This window comes from Typopeltis vanoorti, chromosome 12 (genome assembly GCF_054136105.1).
Source record: "Typopeltis vanoorti isolate ZY-2024b chromosome 12, IOZ_Tvanoo_1.0, whole genome shotgun sequence".
Taxonomy (NCBI): domain Eukaryota; kingdom Metazoa; phylum Arthropoda; class Arachnida; order Uropygi; family Thelyphonidae; genus Typopeltis; species Typopeltis vanoorti.
Window position 1 is genome coordinate 59,718,354 of NC_143560.1, and position 24,984 is coordinate 59,743,337.

The 24,984-nt window shown below is 37.2% G+C and overlaps 1 protein-coding gene across 1 annotated transcript in view; it reads left to right on the plus strand.

Moving 5' to 3' along the window:
* Window positions 1–12,019, plus strand: part of CSN6 (COP9 signalosome subunit 6) — a 143,455-nt gene extending 131,436 nt beyond the window's left edge. The window contains exon 9 of the mRNA XM_090401653.1: window positions 11,754–12,019. Within this exon, the coding sequence (XP_090257779.1) occupies window positions 11,754–11,825 (72 nt within the window). The 3' untranslated portion in view covers window positions 11,826–12,019. The remainder of the gene's footprint in view (window positions 1–11,753) is intronic.
* The last annotated feature ends 12,965 nt before the right edge of the window (window positions 12,020–24,984 follow it).

Below are 24,984 nucleotides of genomic sequence, written 5' to 3' on the forward strand. Positions count from 1 at the left end.
AACTCTCTGATTCTAATCTTTGAGTTTCTTATTCGGTTTTGAAACAATGTGGATTTTATATCCCCTTAATTTAAAATATTGTTTATATCGCCGAGATGAAGCTTATTAGCTCTTTATATTTAAGTAACGAAAAAATGAGTTATGTAAACTATTTGGGTTAATTGGATTCTATCATCTGTTCAATTTCCATGTGATCTTCCTAACATACATCCTTTAACAAACCAGTTTGATTGTAGTGTAGCTTGTTTCCTGTGTATAGTTTTATGCTCCAGAAGATGACCTTGACATAAAGGTCGAATGTAGATTTTAGTTATATTAAACTAAAGTTTTTATTCAAACACGGTAATTATCTCCATAATTTTCAAAAATGCATTTTATTTAGTTCTTTTTACACAACTTCATTTTTTTTTTTCAAAGTGCATCTGCTGACTTACTATAAACTTTTGAAATGATTTCTTCTTTTCTCTGGCAGCCTCTAACTCAACATGGATTGCTTTTTCTATCTTTGCAGATAACTTCACCACATGATTTTCTATCTGAATCAATCAATGTTTTCTTAGTTTGCCATGAGACTAAAAGGCTTGATTCTTGAATAGCATTTGTAGTTGGGTCTATATTCATCTTAAAACACAGCTCCAGATTAATTCTTTATTAAACAATATTCATTTTTATCCCACTTAAAAAGCAGGATAAAAATAGATATTCATTTTTCCTGGATATTCAAGAAGAGAGTAAAGCACATATGGGCAACCCGCGGGCCAGATCCGGCCCTCTATTTCTTTTGATCCAGCCCTAATCTATTTCAGCGAAGTTTGTCTGATTCATGGTGCGAGAAAACATGGTGTGTTCTACTAACTCACATTAAGCTGATGTCATATGACTTGCGCAAAACATGCTATGTTTTCTCCAACCAAGGTCTCTTTCTCACTTTGACTAGCGGCGTGTGTGTGTGAACATGTTAAAACGTGTCAGTTTGGTACTTGCTTTGGTGTAGAAGACAGTTTTGTTTGACAGTTCTGAATATCGCTTATAAATTTGGAGTTATTGCAAAAAAAAAGAAAAGTAGATGCAGAGAATCGTCAATTTCAAGACAACTGGATGGAGGATTATTATTTTATTCTGAATAAAAGTTTGCCTGTATGTTTGCTGTGCAACAAATCCATCAACAAGGAATACAACTTGAAGAGACACGTTACTTGAACACATGCGGATCACCCAAAAATTGATGGACAACTACAAAAAGATGAAATACAGAAGTTGAAGAAGAACTTGGATACCCAGCAGCAAATGTTCAACAAGCAAAGAACGCAGCACCACAGCATTGTCAAAGCCACCTTTGTAATAAGCAAAAAAATCGCTAAACATTCTAAATCATTTGGTGAAGGAGAATTTATCAAAGAATGTCTGTTGAATGTTGCAAGTATAATATGTCCTGAAAAGAAAAAAGACTTTGAGAATATTCGCTTGTTGAGACGTACTGTTGTCCGACGGATAAAAATTATGGCTGGTGATATCAAAAAAAGTTTAAAAGAGAAGATTGCTAGATTGGAAGCATTTTCAATTGCTTTGGGTGACAGCACCGATGCCTCCGATACAGCACAACTATCAATATTTATTCGAGGAGTTGATGCGGATTTCAACATCACAAAAGAATTATTGATGCTTCGGCCGTTAAAAGGAACAACTACTGGTGAAGATATATTTGAAACAGTCAACACAGTCTTCGAGAGATTTGGGCTTAAATGGAGTTCACTATCTGGCATATGCACTGATGGAGCCCCCTGCAATGGTTGGTGCACAGAAGGGATTTATTGGAATAGTTCATGAAAGAGCAATAGAACTACAGATCCATCCAGAAAATTTAAAAAATTTTCACTGCATTATCCACCAATAAAATCTGTGTGGAATATTATAGAAGTTGCAAGTTCCTTTCCTTAACATAGCTTACAAACTAACTTAAAACTAGTAACTAAATTCCCCTTATCCCTATCTAGGAACTGATATATTTCCTTATTCAATCAAAATATCACCATCTTCATTTTATATATTCATTCAGAGTCTTTCATAATTTAATGTGTCTACTCAGCGAGTTCCACAATCCAATGAGAAACCCAATGCCACTGAGGTTGGGATAAAAGACAGATTCCCTATGTTATATGCTCATAGGGGAGCAGCGAGAGTCTTTAGGGCATGCTCACCTCTTCCCAACTCAAGATAATGGAAGTCAGATAGCCGAATTCCCTACGAAAAAGCTCGTGTGCGTAGGTTCACGGGTGGGATGGCAATTCCCCATGTTAAGAGCAGCACTTAGGGCACACTCCTTCAGGGCCTCTCTGTGAGGCCAGCCGGACACGATATGGCGTGAGCGTCACCAGGAATTATCAAGTGTGCTATTTACACTCACCAGGCTTCCCCTGGTGATTTTCAGCAGCTATCAATGGACTCACCCCAATGACTTGTGCTACTGAAAAAAGAAAAAATTAAGTTGATGCCTTTTCAGGACATCTGGAGGCCACTTCTCCACATCATGTGCTGCTCGAAGAGCAAACACCTTCGGGACCTCTCTGTGAAGCCAGCCGGACCGGTGTGGCATGAGCTGTCTCCAGGAATTTTCATTTGTGCTTTATGCACTCTCCAGTCTCCCTCTGAGAATAATCAATTGAAATTGGAAGGACATGGTGCTGCACCCTCTCACTGAGGAAGCTACATGAAGATGATCCCACTTAAAACTGAATGCTGATTATTTCCAGTTTCAATTTCTCTCTATATATTCTTGTATCCTGAACCCACATTGAAAATATTACTATCAGTGGTAACATAGTCAATGAGTCTTTTTTTTTCCTTGTAACTTCTCTGTCTACTTGTGAATTGTGCACACCTTCATACAGAAACATAGAGTTAGTAATCCATTTCCTCAACAGAAATCCAGCAGGCACTTACCATTATTATTAGCTTTGTCCTTTTCTCCAAATTTTCCTAATATGCCTCGTTCATTTCCTATCCTGCTGTTTAGATCTCCAACAGAGGACTAACTTTTGTTTTCTTTATATCAACTGCCTTTTCTAATGACCCAAAAAGTTACTCTACTTCTTCCTTAGGTAATGTGGGATTTCATTGTCCAATTCCCCCACATTGATGCCCTGATAAATCTACTTGAAATTGGTTGAATCTCATGTACACTAGCTATGTTTCTAGATTGCAATTATTCTCTGGCTTTATATTCCTCTGACTCTTCTGCCGGCCCAACTTCTTTTCCACTGAATGGTGTCTATGTTGTTTTTGCTGACAATGTTGTTTCAGTAGCTGTCTTTTCACTGTTTATCATGGTTGTCTGATAAAAACATCGGGGGGGGGCCTTGTTTAACCAGTTAATGTCCTAGCTGGCATGAAATTTCATCATGATGTACCACCATGTTTGTTTCTGGTTTATGCCAATACAGAATAGAGAGTTCTGAAAAAAATTAAGAGGCCTGAACAGATGGCATCACTGGCAGAATCATATTAAAAATGGAGACATTGGAAGGAACTTGACATTGTTTGCATTCAGGGATGTGTGAGCAGGCCTAATCTAAGGTGGTATGATCACTTAAAAAAACAGAATGGAAGAGAAAAGCTTAGTAGAAGCTCTTTGATGCCAAGATGGCAGGTATAAGACCCAGAGTGAGACAAAGGTCTTGGTGCCGAAGAACAAAATGTTAGGGTGTGTGTGGGAAGGGGGGGGGGGGGTGTTGCTGTGAATGGACATCACCAGCTTTGGTTGGCTTAGTGTGTTTTAGGTATCCACCTTCCAACAAACAAGGTACAGTTTTGAAAATCCCACTGTGGGCATATGTGTTTGTGATTGTTTTAGGCGGTAGATGAAGTTCATCATCCCACTTATTGGAGGCGTGAAGTGGTTTTAAAAAGTTTGCTTTGGTTTTTAAAGCAGTTTCTAGACTAGGTGTATGTGTGTGTGTGTACATATATATATGTATATGTCAGCATGCAGTACTAATGTGCTTTTCTTCAACTTTTCATAGCTATGAGTTACATTTGAAAAAAAAAAAGGAAAAACCTCTTTAAAGGTCAGAATTAAGACAGGGAATCTTGATGTAAAGGGGATTCCGGATCTTTTAACCTCTGGCACAGGATATTAGTCCATGCATAATATGGAAAGTTGAGCTGAGCTGTAATTTCAGAGGATGGTGAATAACAGAATAAAATATTTCGGTCCGTGTCATCAATGTTTGTATTGAGCTTCTGTAGGTTGGTCAAGTTGATGTGAAGTATTGTTACATGGATTTTTCAGTTTTTTTTAATTTTTTTAAAACCATGGTGATACAATATTTTGTTATGCTGGCTTTCATAGTAGTGGAGCATTAGGAAAAATTCTAGTGCAGGAGTGAAGGACTTATGGACAAGTCACCCACAAAGAAAGTGCATAAACTTTAATCCGAGCATGGACACAACAGTGTCTCCTGCAATGTAAGCTACTATACTCTGACTCCCTCTAAGCACAACCTGGCAGAGTAAGCAGTAAGAGCAGGATTATTTGTCATCTGATCAGAAAGCCTCACAAAGTATTAACAGCAGGTTTGGTCCTGTGTACTCTAGTGGCCATCCTGTAGAAACCGTTTTATGAGAAAGCGCTGGCTCCCTATTTAATTACCAGTCTTGTTTATGGAAATAGTCGAAAGTATTAAGGCATTAATTGTGATGCCTTAATTTTTAAGGACACTTCTGTGTCATAGAGTTTTGGGATGAATAGATTTTAAAAAAATCTGTTTTTTTAAAAAAAAAAAAATTGGGAATTTGTGGGGCTCCTAATGTGAGTGTGAAAAGAGGCCATAATATGGGAATTTGGGGGTTGACTTGCCTGGGAGATGCTATATATATATTGTGCATTACCAGCCCATTAATGGCCCAAATTTTGAATGAAGGTGCCATACCATGTAATTATAATAATTGTACATACAATAGTGAGACGTAGTTTTGCTTGTATATATATATATATATATATATATCAATAGATAGCAGTATGGTGGCTGCTCTTCTAAGCTCAACACCCCTACAATTTGGTCAGCTGTGAATGGTGTGGCATAGTAAACAGTGACCACACAGTTTAAGCAGCTGATTTGATGCTTCCATTCTAGTGGCATCATTACTGGAGTGATTGCGTCACATGAGCATGAATGTATCATTGCAGTAGCCAGATGGGATTCTGACTTAGAGACGTTCAGTCATAGTCCCACGTTAAGAACCTAAAGGTGTTCGGTTCTCAATGCACGCGAAGCATGACATAGCCATACATCTAGCCAACTATGGCCTCTTATAAAACTTAAGCTATATGTGTGCAGCGATTGAGTCTGGCACTTCGCAAATGTCAGGTCAGGGCTACTGCAGATTCAGCCAGTCAAACATGCCTCTTTCTGATAATTATTTTGCCAAGCACATGATAATTGATCCCTTCTTAACCTTCCTTGTACTAACTTACTTTCTACCTTATTTTTAATGCTATGAACCCTGCCGATCCTTATTCAGAATCAAAACTCATTGGATTGAGTTCACCAGCACAATCCAATGAGTACACTATCATTAGAGAGTCAGAAAGTAAATCTCTATGAATGCATATGTAGAGGCACAGTAAGAGCCTTCATGAGCGCTCCCACATTATTTTCCATCTATAATGATGTCATCAGCAGTGGTTTTAGTTCCCTGTGATGGGCATACAGATGTACACCCTCTGTCCAAAAAGAAACCAAACTTTTCGAAAATCGAAGAAACTAGTGGTGCCACCTGTTGTATCTTTTGTTGTCGAAAGCAGCAACCTTCATTAGTGTTGTCTCAACTGTTTGACATTTGTTTCATTAGAAGCCGAGTTATAGTGCCAAGAGTGACAACAGTGTGTTTTGACAAACTGTCAGAAAATGAGTTTCAAGCAGAGAACTGCGACTGGCTTTTGTGTTAAACTTGGTAAAAGTTTTACCGAAACACATCAAATGCTTCAAAAAGCATACGGTGATGAATCCTTATCCCGTGCTCAAGTTTATGAGAGGTTTAAGTAATTTCAAAGTGGTCGTGAGATGCTTGAGGATGATGAAAAGCCAGGCCATCCAAAAACTGGACTGAGCAAAGTTAACATCCAAAAAGTGCATTTTCATCAAAGAAAACCTGAAATTGTCTGTGAGGTTGATTGAAGATGAATTGGGGATTCTAAAATCAACAGTGCACAACATTTTGACCAAGAGTTTGGGCCTTCGTAAATTGAATTTGCGATTTGTTCCCCACAAGTTGACGATGACCAAAAAATGTATCGAACTGCAAGGACCTCATTAAAACTGCTCCTAAGGACTCAAACTTCTTTGAAACGATCATTACGGGTGAAGAAATGTGGTATGAGCCTGAAACAAAGCGCCAGAGTGCTGAGTGGAGACCACTAGAAAAGGGGCAACCAAAAAAAAGTCGCTTGGAGAAGTCAAAAGTAGACAGTGCTGATTTTTATGATTCCAAGGGCATTATCCACAAAGAATTCATTCCGCCTGGCCAAACGGTCAACGGTAAGTTTTATCTCAGAGTTTTGAAGCGACTGATAGTGAGAATTTGTCGCATAGCACATGAATATCGTAATGCAGGCAGCTGGTCACTTTTGCATGATAATGCACCATCTCATTGTTCGAACATTATGAGAGAGTTTTTGAGCAAAAATCAAGTTTGTGTGTTGGATCACTCACCGTATTCACCTGATTTAGCACCCTGTGACTTCTTTCTCTTCCCTCGACTTCATTTGCCAATGAAAGGAAAGCAATACAACGCTATTGAAAACATTCACATGGCAGTAACTACGACTCCCAATAGTATCCCAAAAAACCGATATAAAAAACTCATTTAACGAATTAATTGACTGTGCCAAATGCTGTATCGAAGCTGAGGGAGAGTAATGTCGATTGAAATAAATGATTATAATTGGCTCTTGTGTTTTATTTTCTATCAAAAGTTCGGTTTCGTTTTGAACAGAGGGTGTATGTCAGGATGGACGATCAACTTTACATTTAAAGAGGAACCACTCAAGCATTCCCTAGAGGATCCTCTATAAAGAGAGGTATGCCAGATCTTGATCGATATTCTTTCACTTAAACATTCATAAAAATGGGCAGGGATCATGTGGCAGTAACATCTCCCAATGGCCATTACAGTGTTTTGTTTTAATTAGACAGATTCTCCTAGTCCATGCTAGTTAGTCAGCTGTTAGTTGCTAGTCTAAATGGTCATGAAAGATGGGCCAGCTGGCATGCCATGCAGAGGCATTCTGTGAGGCTGCTCAGATGTTGTTCCATTACTGGACAATTTCGCTCTGTCCTGGTGTAGTGCCATACCCACTTTGGACCCCCAGCCTGACCGGCTCAGTCCTTGGAGCATTGCCCCGAGGTTATGGATCCTTTTTTCCCCCAACTTCACTTACCTTTACTCTATCGACTAGAGGCTGTTCACCTTGGAGACCTGCTGCGTGCACACACACACACACACGTGAAGGTTGAAACATGGAAGTAGTCATGTTAATTTTATCACACTGGATCAGAAACATAGCACTAGTGAGCTAATGCAATTGATAGCATTCATTTCATCTGAACTCTTAGCATTTAACCATCCAAAATTCTAAGAGCTCAGCTGAAATGAATACTGTCAATTGCATTATTGCACAAAAATAAAAAAAAAAAAAAGAAATTCTCAAGTCTAATCATTATAAGTATTACTAAACTAAAAAATTATGTTTAAATTTGTTTTTTCAAAATTCTTAATTTGATGTATATTATTTCTGGGAAAACTCCCATGTTACTCCTCTTTATAAACTATTATAATTATAGCTATTTGGCCTGCTTCAGTTTTGTCATTGGCTATTTACTCATGGATTCTTAGGGCATTATGAGTGTAGATGTACTAAAAAGTATATGTAGCCTAAGGAATAGAAAATTGCACATACCTTTTTCTGGGTGTTGTGGCTTTTCCTCTGTCTGCGATGTCGAAAACTGCAGAGTGTGTGTGTGGGGGGGATAGGCAGTTTGGTAGAATAAGTTAGAAAAACCCGGGTTTTTTCGTAATATATAGAAACATATACTTTTATATAGGGTGGGGAAAAAGTGAAAGGGTTAATTTTTTAAAATAGGGAGGGGAAAGGTGGTCGACGAGGTGTGGACCGTTTCGACTATTCGTGGTCGTCATCTGAACACATTGGGAAAGGAGAAGCTATGTCAGGTCGGGTGGGTGCTTCTGCTTTAGAGGTGTTTGTGTTGTCTCCTATTGGTCGGGGTTGTGACCTCAATTTTATGTTGTGAAGCTTCCAAACCTCGGAGATTATGTAGGGCCTGTGTACGTTGATAGAGTTCGCGTCACACTTTATAGCTATTGTTTCCGATATTCTGAGCATTGTTTCATTGTCTTGTCTGTCTATTATGATGGCCTTGTCTATCTGCGGGGTGTGTTTTTGTTCAAGGGCGTGAACAGCTATTTCCGTTTTTCCTGTGCTTTGTATACGATTTTTCTTTTTGATGTTGCGTTTTTTAGTGTTTAAATGTTATGGAATAGGGATGTTACAGTCACGGAAGTGTTCTTGTAGTCTTGCCCATAAAGACCTGATGGTGGAACCTGTGTAGGTGATGTCACAGTCTTTTTGGCAGGGAAATTTATAGACTACATTGTGCTGTTCAAATATTTCTTTTTGTGTGTGAGGTTTGGTGGATTTTAGGAGGTTTGCCAGTTTTTGGCTTGTGGTGAATACCAGTTTGTAGTCAGTATACCCTACACATCCTAAAAAATGAAAATAAAATTGACAAAACCACACTGAAAAACACAATCCCCTGCACCACACGCACCCCTTGTATGTTCGGACAAATAAAAACCCACAAAGACGGGTACCTGATGAGACCAATAGTCTCCTACAAAAATACCACCACAGCCCCTTTATCAAAATTCGTAGCGAAACTCCTCAAACCATTAACCGCAACGTCTAACTTCATGATAAAAAACACGGACGACCTTTTCAAAAAAATAAAAAAACCTAACCCTATCCCAGGAAGACATCCTCACTTCTTTGGATGCGGCCTCTTTATACACTAACGTGGACATCCTCAGAACTTTAGACATCGTACACACTACCCACAGAAGACCACACCCTACACGCTCATACTAAACTAACGCCCATTGACATTATTAACTTAATAAAACTAGTAATCTCGGCAAACTTCTTCAAGTTCAACAACAACATGTACATACAAATCTTCGGACTCCCCATGGGCCAAAACATCAGTGGACAACTAGCGAAAATTCCTGGCACATATAGAATCACTTCTACTCCCCCCGGCATCACCTTTTATGGCAGATACGTAGACGATATTCTGTGCATTGGTAATCCCACACACATTACCACCTTAAAAACATCCCTAAACAGCTACAGCAACAGATTAAAATTCATCACAGAAACCGAACAGAACAAATCCATCAACTTCTTAAACTTGACATTAACCAGAACACACAACAAAATAGCCACGAAAATATACCACAAACCCTCACACATCGGAAACTACCTCCATTTTCACTCATACCATCCGTATTCTGTTAAAAAATCTGTCATTTTATCACAATTCATAAATGCTTACAAATTTTCAACCAATCAAAATAGTCTAAACGCTGAAATAAAAAAAACTAACACAGATCTTCTTAAATCGCAACTATCCTACACAACTGATTAACTACGCAAACAAGACGGCAAAAAACCGCCAAAACAACCCAAGTACCAAAACGAACTTCCCTACACAAAAAAATTATCAAACTACCATACACCCAAAACACATACAAAGCCTATAAATACATCTTCAAACATACTGACTACAAACTGGTATTCACCACAAGCCAAAAACTGGCAAACCTCCTAAAATCCACCAAACCTCACACACAAAAAGAAATATTTGAACAGCACAATGTAGTCTATAAATTTCCCTGCCAAAAAGACTGTGACATCACCTACACAGGTTCCACCATCAGGTCTTTATGGGCAAGACTACAAGAACACTTCCGTGACTGTAACATCCCTATTCCATAACATTTAAACACTAAAAAACGCAACATCAAAAAGAAAAATCGTATACAAAGCACAGGAAAAACGGAAATAGCTGTTCACGCCCTTGAACAAAAACACACCCCGCAGATAGACAAGGCCATCATAATAGACAGACAAGACAATGAAACAATGCTCAGAATATCGGAAACAATAGCTATAAAGTGTGACGCGAACTCTATCAACGTACACAGGCCCTACATAATCTCAGAGGTTTGGAAGCTTCACAACATAAAATTGAGGTCACAACCCCGACCAATAGGAGACAACACAAACACCTCTAAAGCAGAAGCACCCACCCGACCTGACATAGCTTCTCCTTTCCCAATGTGTTCAGATGACGACCACAAATAGTCGAAACGGTCCACACCCCGTCGACCACCTTTCCCCTCCCTATTTTAAAAAATTAACCCTTTCACTTTTTCCCCACCCTATATAAAAGTATATATATGTTTCTATATATTACGAAAAAAACCCGGGTTTTTCTAACTTATTCTACCAAACTGCCTACCCCCCCACACACACACTCTGCAGTTTTCAACATCGCAGACAGAGGAAAAGCCACAACACCCAGAAAAAGGTATGTGCAATTTTCTATTCCTTAGGCTACATATACTTTTTAGTACATCTACACTCATAATGCCCTAAGAATCCATGAGTAAATAGCCAATGACATTTACACAGGGGTACTCCTAAACTGAAGCAGGCAAAATAGCTATAATTATAATAATTCTTAATTTGATATTCTTGTTTTAAAGGGTGTTTTTTTTCACATTTTTGACCCATGTTCAGCATGCACAATACTTAGCATGACTGCCTTTGATGTGGTAAGTGGTTCGTTTGTGAAGAACATATGGGGAAACATTTTTCTTTTGGAGTTTTAAGTTTACATCTGAAAAGATTTGGTTTCTTGGTGAGGTTTTCAATTCAAAACCTGCAATAGTAAGTTGATCTATGCAAAATGTTTATGACAAACATTTATCAAAATTACTACCGATAAGCTTATATATATATATATATATATATATTTTTTTTTTTTAAGAATAAATTTCTCTATTATCATCAAATATTGTGTACACACGATCTCATACACAAGTAGCATGATTTTCCCCCTCACATAGAACAGACAAATAATATATATGTAAATAAATGTAGTTTGGTGTATTATTTGTGTTTCACACAAATTCACCTTCTGGTCACATAAGATAATAATCCCTGTCAGTCATCAAGATAGTAAAATAATGTATTTACTAACCTGCAAAGCACTAAATGTTAAAGAAATGTTAAGGGTGATAGTCCACTTTGTAAGATAAAAGGAGAAAATTTATGACATTCCATAAGTTTGCAAAGTATTGAACAATGACTTCTTACAGTAACTAGACACCAACACCATTTTAAAGTACTAGAAAGTTTAAACTAATCAGAGTATGTATCATTAGCAATAAACTTTGCATTTATCTGTTTAAAACTTAATGTTGAAAATTTTACAGTAAGTATTTTAAAACATGAACTGTGCCTGACATATATAAATCAAGAATTGTAACTTAAAAATATAACAGTTGCTTCTAACTTGAGTTTTAATCTTTTTTTTCTTCTTATACCTTACATTTCATGAAATTAGAGGATATTGTGCAGTCGATACTAAAATATTTCCTTATTATTTCAGTTTGTGAATAAGTTTAATGTACTTTATGATAGACAAGGAATGGGAAGAAGAATGAGGGGACTGTTCTTCTGAAAAATAAACTAGCAATCCTCTGAAGAGCCATCAAATCCATATATATCTTTCCTTGTACAGAGACCACTGTAATTAATTGTTTCATTCATCTTTATGTAAACTGTATAATTGTATATCTCTTTAGAAGTCATATATAATTGTTCTCTTATTGGCTTCCATATATTAAGGAATTAAAGTATTAAATATGAACAGTCTGTATGGTGAAGTAAAATTTTGATTGATTGGCATTGAAAACATGTTCAGCTGCAAAAATAATTATCATTTTGTTCAAAACATAGGAAACATGTTAGCATTATGAATATATTTACAGATTTCTTTTGTAATCACTAAGGGACTAAATATTTTATAGAGTTATTGGTGTTACATATTTTGAAACTTTAAGCAAAATTTATGCTATTAAGAAGACTTACTCTCAAGCTTACCAACACATCCATAAGTATCATATTAGTGCAGTGGTAACCCAGCTGCACTTAGATTTTGTAGGTGTATGAGTCTCCTCAAAAGCATCTCTACACTTTTTGAGTTTAATGTGGAACCAACATGTAGACCACCTTCTGATAATTCTATTTTTTCAACCACCGACTTTGATTCAATAATAAAATTAGACTGGGATATATTGGCCGAAGATTTTAATAACAAATTAAGCCCACTAGTTTTGCCAATGTGACTGTTGGCTTCATCTGGGCATACATAAGGTGATATATAAAACAGGTCAAGAAAGAAATATAAAATGAGTACTAAACGTTATAAATGTATAACGTTTAGTTATATTTATAGCCAATATATCCCAGTCTAATTTTATTATTGAATCATTTAGACCTTCTGCTTAGTCATGGTATAAACATTTATTCATAGACTGCAACATCTTCCAAGTTACTATATACCAAGGGAATAACAGCTATCTAAATACTTGTAACTAAGAAAGATTTATTCTTTTTAATGGTGTAGTTTTACTTGTCAGCCTTTTGGTTTTGTGCAAGTCTAATAAATTCAAAGTTTAGGGATTATTTATAATAATAATCCTACAAATACGTGTAATATATATTTAATAGGCCAATTCCATAAAACTAAAATACAGTTGTCAGTTAACAGAATGTTGATTCATATATAGATGCAAGGCATAATAGCATTATGTATACATACTTTAGCATGGGTTGCTTCAGAGTCAAAGCCAAATAACTGGGAGGAGACCTCCAACATCGCTTTAAGGAATGCAGAGAACTGACTGGAGCTTCTGAAATAATGTCCAATCCTCACTTTCATGTGGTGCACCCTGTTAGTAGGTATCCAATGGGTACTGAAAGAACAAAGATAGGCTGGCAATTTGGGACTTAGCCAATCAAATTGTACTCTCTGTTGGCTTAAACCACAAATACATGTGATGGTGCAACTTGATGAGATTTCATGCTGGTTTGGAATTGCCCAGTTAAACAAGGCCCCCTGTTTTCACCAGGATACAAGTGAAATGTCATCCTCAAACTCAACATCTATTAGAAGAATAAACCCACAGTCAGAAGAACTAAAGACAGGAACCCTCAATATAAGGAGTATTAATGGAAAGGAAATAAAACTTGCAGAAGATCTGGAAAAGTATCACACGGACATAATTGGAAAAGAAGATAAAAACAGGTGGGATCTTACTAAGTATAGGATGTTATATTCAGGCAATTATGATCAAGGAAAAGATGGAGTAGCGATAGCATTCATCACCAAACATGAAGATACACATCTTGATTGGAAGGTAGAGTGGAGGAATTTTTCGGGTCATTACAGCAGGTAGTTGAAATAAAGAAAATGGAAAAAGTGGTCCTTGATAGAGATCTAAACAGCAGAGTAGGAAATGAATCCCACCAGGCATATAGAAATGCTTAAGGAAAAATTGGAGAAAAGAGCAAAACTCAGTGATGAAAACTATCTGCTGGATTTCTGCTCAGGATATGGATTAGTCATTACTAACACCACTTTCCAACATAAAAATATGAACAAGTTCACGTGGAGAAAATATAAAAGAAATAAGAAAAGCCTCATTGACTATGTCATTGTTGACAGTGATATGTTCGTGCTGGTTCAGGATATATGAGTGTATAAAGGATTTGAAAGTGACCACCACTTAGTTCTAATTAGGATAAAAATGTTTATCACATTTATTCTTTTATAGAGAATTAAAGTTGAGCAGCTTTTACAGGTAAACTGTAAGCTCAACTATACAAATTCTGAAGAAAACATCGATTAATTCAGCTAGGGAGATATGTAGTTGAAACTATCTGCAAGGGTAGAAAAATAACACATGGCAGATACAAGATGTTAAAGAAGTAGTCTTAACGTTTCGATAATAAGCCGAAAGGCTATTTTACAGGCAAATTTGTTAATTAAGAGGAAGATGTTAAATCCCGTTTTATTTTATAGCCAGGTACGAAACTAGGGTCGAAATCCATCGACATCCATAGTTTCAATGCCGAAAAACTATCGGCAGAACCAAGTGTAAATGATCACTTGGATAGTACAACACCAGGGCAACTCCATGCAAAGGTGGAGCAAGCTCCCTCACTAACTTTAATATTCCTTCATAATGTAAAACCAAGCTCCTAAGAGGTATGTAAGTTTCTGCTCACTTAAAACCTTGATATTCCAGGTCTACCTACTCACTGATGAGACCTCAAAAAAGGTTGAAACCGGTCTAGGTAGTGACCTCTTCTCATAATGTAAAACAATATATATACATCTCTTAGGAGCTGGGTTTTACATTATGAAAGGATATTAAAGTTAGTGAGGGAGCTTGCTCCACCTTTACATGGAGTTGCCCTGGTGTTGTACTATTCAAGTGATCGTTTACACTTGGTTCTGCCGATAGTTTTTTCGCATTGAAACTCTATGGATGTCAATGGATTTCGACCCTAGTTTCGTATCTGGCTATAAAATAAAACGGGATTTAACATCTCCCTCTTAATTAGTCTTAACGTTTCTTTTGAATAATACTAAGTTTTGTTATGTGCACTATCTGATCAAAATACCCGGCCATCCCTTTTCCTTAGTGGATATGGCTATATACATCACGACCATGACTCATGCAGGTAGATAAGGAAACTAACATTAAATACAACCCAGTCAATGACAGAATTATAACAGTAACATTAAACACCAACTCAACACTGCTGATACAATTTTATGCACCTACATCAAATGCAGAAGATGACATGAGAAATTCTACAAAGACCTAATTAAAACTCTGGATGCAATACCAAGAAAGGATTTTCAAATAGTTCTAGGAGACTTAAATGCCAAGGTGGGATTCAATGCACATGATGATCACTTAAATAGAATCATTGGTAAATATGAACTGGGAACTAGAAACGAACGAGGAGAAAAACAATTGGAGTTCTGCATTGAAATGGAATTAGCAACCATTAACACAATGTACAAACAGCACAACAGGAGATTATACACATGGGTAGCACCTGGAAATCAATGTAGGAATCAAATTGACTACATTCTAATCGACAGAAGATGGAGGACACTAATCAATAACACCAAAACACTGCCAGGTGCAGACTATGGATCAGACCACCAACTATTAATTTCTAATCTAAAGATCCATCTGAAAGCAATCAAGAATAACAGCAACAAAATATATGACATTTTCACAAATGGACAACAAATTTACAATGGACATTGAATCAGAGCTCAAGAAACAAAAAAACACACCTCAGGAACAAAGCACTGAATTATACTGGCTACACCTAAAACAAAACACTGTAAAATCTGCAGCCCAAAACATCACAATAAAAAAGAATAGTACTCCATGGATTACAAAAACCCTAGAACTAATTGAAAAAAAAAAAACAAATTAAAACAAGATTGGCAAAACCCAAATTACCTGAACCTGAATAAAGCTATTAAGAAGTCTTGTCAAAAAGATAAAAACAGCTATATCCAAAACATCTGTAAAGAAATGAAAAGACACTCCAACTCTAACGAAATGACATTTATTCAAGAAGGTTAAGGATAACACCAAAACTTATTATTATTTCGGGCGACTCCAGGAGTCCTTAGACTCATCGAGGGAGGCCCTAAACATCATGTACACACAACTATGCGATTACATTCTCACAGTATCTATCATACCTTGCCTTGAACTCGTTCACCGTCATAGCACCCACAACAGACTCTGGCAGCTTATTCCACTCATTCACCACTCTAAAAGTAAAGAACCCAGCTCTAACACCCCTGCTAACCACACTCTTGCCCAGCTTCCATAGGTGTCCCCTAGTTCTCCCACCACCAGTCCTGATCTCAAAAATATCCTCTGAATTAATCCTATAGAATCCCTTTAGCAATTTGAATGTCTCAATCATATCTCCCCTCCTCCGCCTATCAACTAGTTTCTGCAACCCACAAATCTTCAACCTGTTCTCATATGGTTCATTCCATAGACCTGCTATCATCTTAGTCACTCGCCTCTGGATCCTCTCCACCTCCTCCCAATCAAAAAGGAACCGAGGTGACCAAATCTGGGCACAGTAGTCGAGATGAGGTCTTATCAAGGCTCGGTACAGAGGTACAATAACTTGCTTGTCTCTGCTAGTCAAGGTATTTTTCAACAACCAAGTGAGTTGATGAGCTGATTTAGCTACTTTTGCAATGTGCCCCCTAAACTTCATCTCCCTATCCACCAACACTCCCAAGTCCCTGGCCTCATCAATCTCTTGGAGTACAGTTCCACCAATGTGGTATACTGCTGCTAATCTTTTCACCCCAAAATGCATAACCTTACACTTTGTCACATTAAATTGACATCCATTCTCCTTAGCCCAGAACTCCAATCTATCTAAGTCATCCTGCAAGACTTTGACATCTTCTGCATTCACTATTGCCCTACCCAACTTTGCATCATCAGCGAACAAATGAATTGTTCCACTTAGATCCTTCCCTATATCGTTAATGAACAGATTAAACAGCAGTGGTCCAAGAACAGAACCCTGCGGCACACCACTAGTCACAGGCCGTCTTTTGGACTCTACTCCTGAATAAACTACTCTTTGATATCTCTCCATCAACCAACCACCTATCCATCTCACCAACCCTATATCCATTCCCATATGTTGTAGTTTACGGATTAGTATTCCATGTGGTATCCTGTCAAACGCCTTTGCCAGGTCCAGCAGTATCACTGTAAACCCATTTTCCTTATCCAGTTCAGCCGTCACCTTGTTATAAAACTTGAGCAAGTTACTGAAGCATGATCTACCCTTCACAAAGCCATGCTGTCCCCTGTACAGTATCTCATTTTCATCAATCCATTCCTGTATTTTTCCCATGATTTCCAAACTTAATATAATTGCAGAGGAAAATGGCAAAATCTTAAATGACACAGCCAAAAGATGGAAAGAGTATTGCACCGAGCTTTACAAGGACCTAGCTATTCAACAAGATGAATGAGCCATAGAAAACATGGAAACTGAATTGGAGATCCTCAAAAATAAAACAGTACAAGCAATCAAAAAAATAAGGAATAAAACTCTAGGTCTGATTCAATATTAGCTGAAATGCTGAAAAACCTTGGAGAGAATGCAGTCAACTGGATACATGAATTATGCAACAAAATCTGGAAGATGGCCAAATGATCAGACTAGCTCCACAATTATCCCAATCTACAAAAAAAAAAAAAAAAAAAAAAAAAAGCAATTACAACGAATGTGAAAACTACCACAACACTGCCCTTATCTCACATACTAGCAAGATTTTACTACACATTATCAAGGAAAGATTACAAAGTTTCATAGACCACCAAATCTCAGAAGATCTCTAGAGAAGTGGAATGGAGGCATTAAAATAAGAGGCCGAACAATCACTAACCTACAATACGCAGATGACACAGTGATAGCCACAAACAAACAAGAATTAAAATCCATCCTAAATCAATTAGAATGGGAAAGCTTAAGCCATGATTTACAAATAAAGGTAAAACCAAAATAATGATTTTAAAAACAATGCAGAAGAGACATAGAAGGAATTGAAATTGTCGACAATTTCAACTACCTTGGAGTGATAATAACACAAGAAAGTGGATGCAAAAAAGAGATGTTGTTGTCGAGTCAATTGAAGAGCTTCTCGATACCACTGTGGATCTATAAAACTGTTTTGGCAATCTGTTGAACTTTGGTGGAGTAGAATTTTTCTCTAGGGTTATTGTCAATTTTCTGTATATCAGCAATTGCTGGACAAGAATAAATATAATTAAAAGAAACACACGTATTAACCACAGTGAAAATTATTTGTAAATATCTTAGGTAAATATCCTAAGTATCTTAGGACATCACCAGTACAGTAGTTTAAAACAATAATAGGAATAACATACAGTTAGAGCGCATGATTACAATAGAATCTCATTAAACGTGCATAACATGTTACAGAAGTAAAAAAAAAAAAAAAAAAAAAAATTATTTAACACAATTTTGTATGACAATTTTCCATACTTGGGAATAGTAAGAACGTCGTTGCGGTTTAAGTTGGGTCTGTGTAGTAGGGCTTCAGAACTTTCTTTGTATAAACGTTCATGTTTATATAAAGATCTATGTAAAAGTTTATCCTTTTCCCAATGGATCCTCTGGTTTGGATTGTCAATTCCGTGTTGAGAGAGGCCAGATTTCTGCGGTTTAAAAAGACGAATGTGGTCTTGATGTTCCGAGATGCATGTCTGAACAGACCTACCTGTCTGTCCAAAGTAAGACAATTTGCATGAGCATGGAATCTCATAAACGCCAGGCAACATCAAAGGTGAGAGTTTGTCCTTAGGAGAAGGTAACAAGTTGTAAATTTGGTTGATAGGTTTGTAAGTAGTGGCAAAATTGTATTTCTTCATAATTTTAGAAAGACGTTCGGAGATGCCTTTGACGTAAGGTATGGGAATCCTATGGACTTCTTCCTCTCTGGTTTGATGTGTGGAGAAGTGACTGATGATTTTTTGAGTTGTTTTAGGATTATATCCATTTAGGATGACTGTATTTTTGATTACTTCTAATTCCTGGTTTAAAGATTCTTCAGAGGAGCAGAATTTGTGTGCCTGGAAACTAGTGATTTAATAATGCGAGATTTCTGAGATCGATGATGAGCGGAAGAATTGTGAATGTAGCGCTGAGAATGTTGGCTTGTGAAAGACAGACGTGGCGATGGAACTATCTTCTTTTCTTTGGATGTGTAAATCCAATAAGGAGATACCCTGTGGAGATTCTTTTTCTAACGTAAAGTTGATGCGATGATGAAGGAGATTAATTTTATCTAGAAACAATTGTAATTCATGTTCGGGATGATCCCAGACTGCAAATACGTCGTCGACATATCTTAACCAAATTTTTGGTTTGGGTTCAAAAGTGAATATTTTTTCCTCAAGGTGTTCTAGAAACAAGTTTGCTAGGTTTGGTGATAAAGGAGATCCCATTGCTGTTCCTTCTTCTTTCTTGTAAATTTGACCTTTCCAGGTGAAGTAACCTGATGCAATAACAAACTTGAACAATTCAACTATATCAGACGGAAATTTTTGAGTTAGTAATTCTATTGGTTCTTTATGGGGAATGTTTGTGAAGAGATTTGGCATTATTAAATCACTAGTTTCCAGAGCACACAAATTCTGCTCCTCTGAAGAATCCTTAAACCAGGAATTAGAAGTAATCAAAAATACAGCCATCCTAAATGGATATAATCCTAAAACAACTCAAAAAATCATCAGTCACTTCTCCACACATCAAACCAGATCAGAAGAAGTCCATAGGATTCCCATACCTTACATTAAAGGCATCTCCGAACGTCTTTCTAAAATTATGAAGAAATACAATTTTGCCACTACTTACAAACCTATCAACCAACTTTACAACTTGTTACCTTCTCCTAAGGACAAACTCCACCTTTGATGTTGCCTGGCATTTATGAGATTCCATGCTCATGCAAATTGTCTTACTTTGGACAGACAGGTAGGTCTGTTCAGAAATGCATCTCGGGACATCAAGACCACATTCGTCTTTTTAAATCACAGAAATCTGGCCTCTCTCAACATGGAATTGAAAATCCAGACCATAGGATCCATTGGGAAAAGTCTAAACTTTTACATCGATCTTTATATAAACATGAACGTTTATACAAAGAAAGTTCTGAAGTCCTGCTACACCGACCAAACTTAAACTGCAACGATGTTCTTACTATTCCTAAAGTATGGGAAATTGTCATACAAAATTGTGTTAAATAATTTTTTTTTTTTTTTTTTACTGTTAAACGTGTGTAACACGTTACGCACGTTTAATGAGATTCTATTGTAATCATGCGCCCTAACTGTATGTTATTCCTATTATTGTTTTAAACTACTGTACTGATGATGTCCTAAGATACTTAGGATGAAATATTTACAATTAAATAATTTTCACTGTGGTTAATACGTGTGTTTCTTTTAATCATGATCGCACCACAGGTTTCGTTATTTAAAAAAGAATAAATATAGACAGGTGTTAGTTCAACTCCTGGACAGTTATTGCATGTTTCATAGCTCCTACTACAGTCTGGCTGAATTTTCATGCCTTTAAAATGTTCCGTCCTTAGTCTAGTGATGAATGTTGTTATTTCTCTATTTTCATTGTTCTTCTTGATAAATTGTTTTACCAATATTATTTTGGCAGCAGTTAGAGATAGTGGGTATAATTTTTGAGATAAGTATCTTGCTTCTTTGGCTAGTCTGTCTGTTCTTTCATTGCCTTCAATATTTACATGAGCTGTTATCCATTGCAGTGTGCAGTTCTTATTTTTCAAATTTAAGGTTGTTAGTAGTTCATGAATTTGCATTTCCTCACCTCCCTGAACCTGCTTGGTTGAGTGCTTCATCAGATGATCCATCAGTGTAGGCATTGACATGCTTTGGATTATTTAAGTGATGTATAGTGTCAAGTCCTTTTCTTTTATTTTCTTGCTGTGAATCTTTTTTGAACAAGGTTTGAGGATATTTAAGTTTATCGTGTTTTTTGGTAGAATAGTGGAAAAAAATGGCTCTTGGCTTATTTCAATGGGTAGGTGCTCTAAGGCAATCTGTTTTCTAATTTCTTGATCATACTGTAACGTAGATGATCTCTTTAGTCTATATTTTCTTTTCCAGGCATCGAAAGTCCTGAGTGACGTTATCCTATTGGTGGCTCCTGATTCTGTTAGTGAATTTAACTGTGGAGAGTTTTCTTCTGTCTTCTAGTATGTGAAGCTCACACTCTTGTTGAGCTTTTAAATTATTTGTGGATGAGACTGCACCTATGATAATTTTTGCTGCTCTTGATTGTACTCTGTCAAGTGTTTTTTTCTTTTGAGCTAGTAGAAGCTGGAGCCCAGATTGATGAGGCATATTCTATAGCGGGTCATATGAGTGCTGTATATGTAGTTTTGCACTCCACTTTGTTCCACAAAGCTTTTTGATGATATTAAGCTTTTTAAGAGCTTTATTAGATATCTATATTTGTAATATGAGTTGTAAATCTGAGTTCAGTGTCTAGGGTTAGGCCTAAGTATTTTGGTATTATGTATTTTGATTTGAGGGTTGTAATTGTGTCTATTTTTTTTCTAGCAGTGGAGAAGATGCTCAGTTTTGTTTCTGGTTTTATCTGTAGTTTGAAGTTCCTTTGGCCATCTTTATAAGCCTTTTATTGAATTGTTGAGGATTACTGCTTGTGTGCCAGATTGCTATATCATCTGTGTAGCATGCTATTTTTGTGTCATTTATTATGTCAGGATGGATCTTGTTCATATAGATGAGAAATAGGAGCGGGCTTAAAACAGAACCTTGTGGGACTCCAGCCCAAGTTCGATGCATGTTGGAATAAATTCCGTTAACTTTTACTTTCATTTTTATTCCTTTCATTAAATCTGAAATTCAAATGAATGCATTCCCCCTTATTCCAGTATCGTATGCAATTTTTGTTAACTTTTGTCTCCAGATGCGATTGTAGGGAGAGCTGTAAGATCCAAGAATATTGCTGTTGTCTTCTTTGGTGATATTTCTTGAAAGCCATCTATGACTGATTGGTAAAGATAAAATAATTGATCTTCTGTACTGTGTTGAGACCTATATGCAGTTTGGTAGAAGTTGATCTTGTTATTTTCTAAGAGCCAATTGATAAGCCTGGTATGTATTATTCTTTCGTTTAGTTTACATAGAGTGCTTGTCAAAGCTGTTTGTTTGTAGCTTTTACAGTCACTAGGGTTTTTGTTTGGTTTTAGTATGGGTATAATGACTGATGTTTTCCAGATTTTTGGTATTTACCTGCATTCCAAGAGATTTTAAATATCTTCAGAAGGCAGTTTTTGGCTATTTTTCCCATGTTTTTAATCATATGTCCAAAGATAAGATCAATTCCGAGTGATTTGTCAGGGTCAATTTGATAATTGCTATTTCTAATTCTGTCATTGAGGTCCTGAGTAAAGATGTCTTAAGAGGGATAAGTTCTGGATTGTATTAGCAACTGTTTTGCAATTTACTTGCACTTTTTGTCTTCTTTGTTGTATGCAGTATATGCAGTACAATGTTAAGATATGCATTTTTAATGTTAAATATCACCAGTTAAGGGGATAAAAATTGTTCATGATGCAGTGTAATACACATAAAATATCCGTTTGCATTACAGAGATAAAGTCTGTGTTTTTTATTTCTAAAAAAATGAATTTTTCTTTAAAATAGGATTTAAATGGTGCTTTATTTTTTTGACTACTTTTAATGTAAAATATGACAATGCCTGCAGCAGGGTGATGAACACTCAACTGCAATCTTTAAATTATTTGTTTTGCAGTTCACACTTTAGTTATATTTTTTTTTTATGTTGGGCCCATATACGAGAGGTTGGCTGGCCAACCTATAGTACTTTAGTACCATATATGGGTAGTGGGTTGGGAAAGGAGGAACTTGTTAACATTCAATTTGAAAGCCTGTATATTCTATTCCTCAGGGGGAATACAATATACAGTAGCAGGGATGAAGGAGGAGGAAAAGAAACTTGTTCTGTGGGTTTCAAGGTGTACTGTGAAGGGATGTTGTGAGGTGGCTGTACGTGTTCTAATGGATTTAGTACAGAGTGGGGGAATTATTGATCTTGTATCAGATGAGCATTTTCCATGAAAATATTTGTAGAATATACAAATTGCATAGACTAAACATCTATGTGAAAGTGGGGGGAGTGAGTCGGTAAAAGATAGATCATTTATCAGTCTAATTGCTCTTCTCTGTATTGAGTCAAGCATTTTGAGGGAACTTTTAGGAGCCCTCCAAATGTGAGAACAGTATTCGATAGCTGGGCGGATTTGCAATTTGTATAAGATTAACAGCTGTGTTGAAGTGAAGTAACGTCTTGAGCGAAAGCCTAGTTTTTTGGAAGCTGAGGATGCAATGATTGTGATGTGTTTATGCCAGGAGAGGCCTGATGTCATGGTAATTCCGAGAAGAGAAATTTCATCTTGTCTGGGGACTTGAGTGTTATCAAAATAATACTGAGGGAAAATGGTTCTTTTTTTGTGGGAAATAAGACAGAACTGGGTTTTACTAGCATTGAAGTTGACGAGGTTATTTGAGCCCCATCGGAGGATGTTTTGAAGGTCTGCGTTAAGGGAAGTTATGGTTGATGTTCTGTGGGTTGAAGTGAGTTGTGTAGGGTAAGGTTTTTCAAATGAAAGGGAGGAGCGTAATGTGCTGTCATCTGCGAAACTGTGTATTGGGTTGGAGGTCAACTGAAGTAAGTCATTGATGTATAGAAGGAAGAGGGTCGGTGAGAGAACTGAACCTTGTGGGACCCACCCCAGCATTAGTTGGATAGTAGGAGGATAGGAAGCCATCCACCATTACACATAGTATGCATCCAGACAGGAAGCTGGTAATCCATCTGCAGAAGTCCTGAGATAGTCCAAATGATGGACATTTGCTTAGTAAGTCTTTGTGCCAGACCCGGTCAAAGGCTTTAGAGATATCGAGTGCAACTATTTGGGATTCGCCAAATTTTTCCATGGCATATGTTCAGAGATGGGTGATATATGAGAGCAGGTCACCTGTTGATCGGCATTGATGGAATCCGTACTGGTGGTCGCTTAATAGCTGGGTACCTTCAAGGTAGAGTAGGGGGCAGTAGTTAGATGGCTGCGATTTGTCTCCCTTTTTTGGGAATGGGCTGAATATAGGCCAATTTCCAGGCTTTGGGATATATACCAGTGGAGTAAGATAGTGTGTACAGACGGCATAGGATAGGAGTCAGTTCTGCTGCACAGACCTTCAGGACAATTGGAGGAATGCCATTAGGGCCAGGGGCTTTTTTTTTTTGTGTCTAATTTTGACAACAGGTTTATCATCTCTTTCTGGCAAAAGGATACAGGGGGCATTGTATGTTGGGCAGTTGGAATGGGTGGAAGTAGTGTAGGGCAAAAGTTGCGACCAATTGCTTTGGCAAGAGACTAGGACAGGCTGCAAGTTTCCTGCTTCGTTGCCTGTTCAAATTCTGTTTTGGACTCATTGATGATTTTTTTGCATCTGTTTCAGGCTTCATTATAGGCACTGAAGGAGGATGGAGTTCTTAATTTGAGCCAGTTGTGGTATGCCTCGTTTTTCATTAGTACAGCCTTGGCACATCTTTTGGAGAACCAGGGTTTGGATAGGGGACAGCAGTTCAGAGTGGCGTGGGGAATGTATGTTATCATGCCAGTGAGGATTACTTTGGTGATGTGTTCGGTGCACGTTTGGATTGGAAGACTGCAAACAATATTCCAACCATGGGAATGAAGCATAGTAGTCTTGGAGGCTATCCCATTTGGCACTGTTATAGTGCCAGACTACTCTTGTGCAGGTGTGACTGTGTAAGCATTGTTGCATGGGGCAGAAGATGAGCAGCACTAAATTGTGGTCAGAATTACCCAGGGGGCTCACTACGTTCACTGTATATTTGGAAGGATCATTGGTAAGGAAGAGATCCAGGGTATTTGGGTTATCTGGTATTCTGGTCCACTTGTGAACTATTTGTGTAAGGTTGTTGGTGATGGCAAATATTTCAGCATCACTACCTGCAGGATCTGTACAACTGGAAGAGGAAAGCCAGTTGGTGTTATGGACATTAAAATCACCTAGGAGGATGATTTCACTATTAGGATAGTGGGACTGGAGGAAATT